The sequence below is a fragment of the Apium graveolens genome, chromosome 1 (assembly GCF_009905375.1).
Source record: "Apium graveolens cultivar Ventura chromosome 1, ASM990537v1, whole genome shotgun sequence".
Lineage (NCBI taxonomy): Eukaryota > Viridiplantae > Streptophyta > Magnoliopsida > Apiales > Apiaceae > Apium > Apium graveolens.
The window spans coordinates 155,347,848-155,351,924 of record NC_133647.1 but is presented as its reverse complement, the minus strand read 5'-3'; the positions used below and the strand labels follow the sequence as shown (position 1 = coordinate 155,351,924).

General features: G+C 32.8%; 1 protein-coding gene across 1 annotated transcript; it reads left to right on the top strand.

The window, feature by feature from the left end:
• Positions 1-1,611: 1,611 nt before the first annotated feature.
• Positions 1,612-2,139, top strand: LOC141708363 (uncharacterized). The gene has a single exon (XM_074511967.1). The coding sequence runs from the start codon at positions 1,612-1,614 to the stop codon at positions 2,137-2,139; it is 528 nt and encodes a 175-aa protein (XP_074368068.1).
• Positions 2,140-4,077: the final 1,938 nt, after the last annotated feature.

Sequence of the window (4,077 nt, the reverse complement as noted above, 5' to 3'; positions counted from 1 at the left end):
ATCATCCTTTTTCTTCAGTGTTTGGCTTGGTGAGCATTTGGACTTAACTACCTTATCCCCCTTTTTGGCTTTGTCTGTCAGGAGTAGAGAAAGAAGGAGTTCCACTAAAGATTGGATCTTATTTAACTGAATCTGTTGAGCAACTTGATTTTGTAATACCTCATCCAGTTGGGCCTGCTGCTTGGCTTGAACAAGCTCAATAGCATCCACTTTTTCTTGAATTGGTCTGATAAACCTCTTCTTGTCTAGATCTTGCATCATGGCTAGCTTATCAGCTGTTTCCTAAAGTTTATCAACCTTTGCATGAGTCTTGGAGTGTTGACCTTGTAGAGTTCTTGTACTGAGGGCAGTGACCTTTAGTTGATGCTTGAAGTCAGAACTTGTCAGCAACTCATCAGCTTTTGAAACATGTTATGTCAGAACATGTGGGTTGGGAATAAAATCAGTATCATTCCATTTATACACGAAAAACTCTTTCTTAGTTCAGAGAGTACTAGTAATGAATTATGAGTAGTAGCCCAAACGGGGTTTTAAGCTATGTATTATGTAAGGGTTTGAGAAATAAATAATATTTGCCTGTTTTGACAATACTTATGAAGTGTTCCGCGTTTTGGTATCAGAGCCTTGTTGTTTATTTAATTCTTCAGTATCAAGGTTTGATTGTATCCTGGAGGGAGTAAGTCATAAGCGAAGTACCATGTAGGCAGGTGGCTGTTGAGGGAAGAAGCAGGTGCATCCTTGGAGTAATCAACATCAGGATAACTACAGAATTGAATAAATTCTCGGATCATATCTTACAAAGACTCAGTTATGTCAAAAATAGGTATTATATTATTGAACCTTACTGCAAATACAAATGCTTAGAACTCTGTATTTTTAATAAGTGTTAAATCTTTCTAAATCTTCTCATTCTATGAGTAGCAATAATCATCCGTGGTTAGTAAACATATCTGGTAGTGACATGATTTCCATAAATAACTATCAATACTTAGAACACCTTTTACATGTTTCTAGAAAGATTGTCAGTGAAAAAGACAATAGAAACATTAGATCTCTTATCTGGGATCTAGAAGAATTTAAAACTGAACAAGTTCAATTCTATAATAGATATTCTATGCAAATAGAAACAGAGATATCTTCTCTTAAAAGAATTCTCAGTTATGATCTTATTAAGAATCCGTAAATGAGTTTGTTAACAGAAAAACATCCTGAGGAAACTCAAGATGAAAACAATTTGGAAATCGAGTTTTCAGAAAATGAAAAAGGTTTTCAAGCAAGCTTTTTGATAAAGCAAGAAATTCTTTCTAAAATCAAAAGAAGCAGACTCGGTTTAAGAAAAGAAAAAATATTTAACATTCCTATGTTAAATTATTTTAAAAGAAAAAAACAATATCTTTTATTATATCTCTACCAAAGAAATGCATGTAGATATAAAAGATACTACAGGTTTAGTTTATCTGCCTTTAATCACTAAGGAAGAGATAAGCAAAAATTTGTTGAAAATAGACTCTAAGATAAGATGTAAGATCTACTATCAGTGTAGTTCACTTAGGTGCTATAAAAATTTTGCTTAAAGCAGAATTTCAAGAAGGAATAGATTCTCCTATTAAAATGGCTTTAATAGATAATAGAATCAATGATCGAAGAGATTGTATTTTAGGTGCTGCTGGAGGTAATTTAGCATACCAAAAATTCATGTTTACTGTCTATCCTAAATTTGGTTTTAGTTTAGAAACTAAAAATCTTGATCAGATATTATCTTTTGTGCATGACTTTGAAAGACATAATCTGATGAATGCAAGTGATAAAGTATTTAGCTTAACTTATATTGTTGCTTATGCTTTAACCAATAGTCATCATAGCATTGACTATAAGAAAAATGAATATATCGAATTGGATGATGTATTCTCAGAGATAGCATCTGTAGAAGAAAAGCAATTTTCAGATATCAGTCCTTTAGATAATTCTTGGGCAATTGATATTGCAAAGAATAAGCCAATTCTAGGACAAAAACCTAGAATGAGTTTTAGAGGAAGAACCTTAGAGGTTGGTAAATCTTCTAATACCTCTAATAAAGAATTACTTCATAGCATGTCCAGAAGAGTTGATGATTTATGTCAGAAACTGGATCATCTGTAGTCATTCTAAATACTAATATGCACCCGCATATTTATAAAAAAGGAAAAATTCTAGAGTTTAAGAAATAAATTAAAGGAATATACCTTGAACCAAGGAAGTAGGTCTTCAGTGGTGTAGTAGGAAGTAATAGCCTTAACACTATTGTTTCTTCAACGAATAATCTTAACCAGATTACAGGAAGATGTTTACTAGGAATCTACAACTTACTGTCCTACTTCGGACTAAGTAAAGATCCCAGTGAAAATTTTTCAAAATCACCTAGTATCTTCAACAAATATTCTACTTCTTTGAGAGCGGGGAGTAATGTGGAAATAGAAATCCTGAGAGACATAAAAAAGCTCTTAGTAAAACAGAACGCTAATATTGAAAAATTAGAAGTTCAGTTGTCACAACTTAGAAACACTAAGTGTGATAATGAAGTTATTGACTGCAAGTTCAATAAAATCATAGAATACCTTAAGAAAATCTTAGGATGAGCATTAAGGAATTACTATAGGATTTTGATAAAAATATTAAGCCACAAATAGGAGAAATCCTTAGGTTGTTTAAAGTTCAGCATGCTAATCATGTTACAGATAACATTGAGGCAGCAGCAGCAAAGATCATTACTGAATTGAAAGCAACAATTCAAGAATGTCCTTGCAACCATGAAATCCTTGAAGCCCTCAAAGAAAGGCAGCATAAAGGAAAAGAAATCATCACAACAGATGAAGATCCAGAGCACAAATCAAGGATCTGGAAATATAGTTACCCAACTATAGCGTCGGTAACGAAGAGCTAGGAACTGGAAAAAATCCTGGCAGTCTGACATGGTCATTCGGTGTTGATAAGAAATCAACATGAATTACATAAAAATAGTAGAAAAATTCTTCTGGGATAATATAGAAGAAGAAGAATTGCAGGTTAATGATGACAACTATAAAGTCCTCGAACAAGCAATCAGGCTAATGGAGTTAGATGATGAATCTAAAGCCAACCAGGAAATAGAAGACAGTAATGAATTAAAATCTTTATTTGGTTTTAATGAATACAACATTCTTAACACAATTGAAAGTTTCAGTTCTGAAGAACAGGAAGACCTTCAAGAAACAGAAGTTGATAGTTCTGAAGATGAGGAAATAGAAAACCTCAGGATGAACACCCATCAAACTTCAGCACCTCCTTCAGCATCTCCTTCACCAAAAAGAGAATCAGGAGAAACATCAGGTACAAAGAAACTTGAAGGAAGCAGAAAAAGGAAAGGTAATTTCTATCCTTTTAATAATTCTGAGGCTAAAGGAAATTCTAATATTTTTGGTAATAATATCTTAAATATTGACGGAAAGCCAAACAGGAAAGAGCTCATAGACGCTTGGGCAAAAGAAATTAGTCTTACTATTCAGACTAACAAAGACGCTTATGATGATCAAAACACAGTTTTATTATTGATCGAACATAAGACTCTGGGTGTCATTAATAATTTTATTAAAAACACCACTTGGGAACCAGTCATGAGTCCCGTTACAGCCTTTGAAAATGTATTAGATGGCATCTATACAATGTTCTTAGGAATTAATCAAGCTTCTGATAAACTACAGGAGTTATTAAGAATTAAAGAAAAGGCAAGAACTAGGATCACTAATATGCAGCTTTGCGATATATGTTTCCTAGATCAATTTTTCTGTGATTATGAAAAATATCTACACCAATTAGATGACCAAGCGGAATATGTGAATTATGTAAAATACTATCTCCTCAAAATTCCACTGGTAGGATTAAAAGCTCTAGAAAGATTTAATCTAGAAGCTACTGGTCCAGCAGAGTATAGTTTAGCCTATGCTCAAAGAATTGTTAAAGAGGAAATCTCAAAAATTTGTGATTTAACAAAGAAACAAAAGCAGTTGAAATCTTTTAGCAAACAGTGTTATGAAAAGATTATTGAAAAACCATTTGAGTATG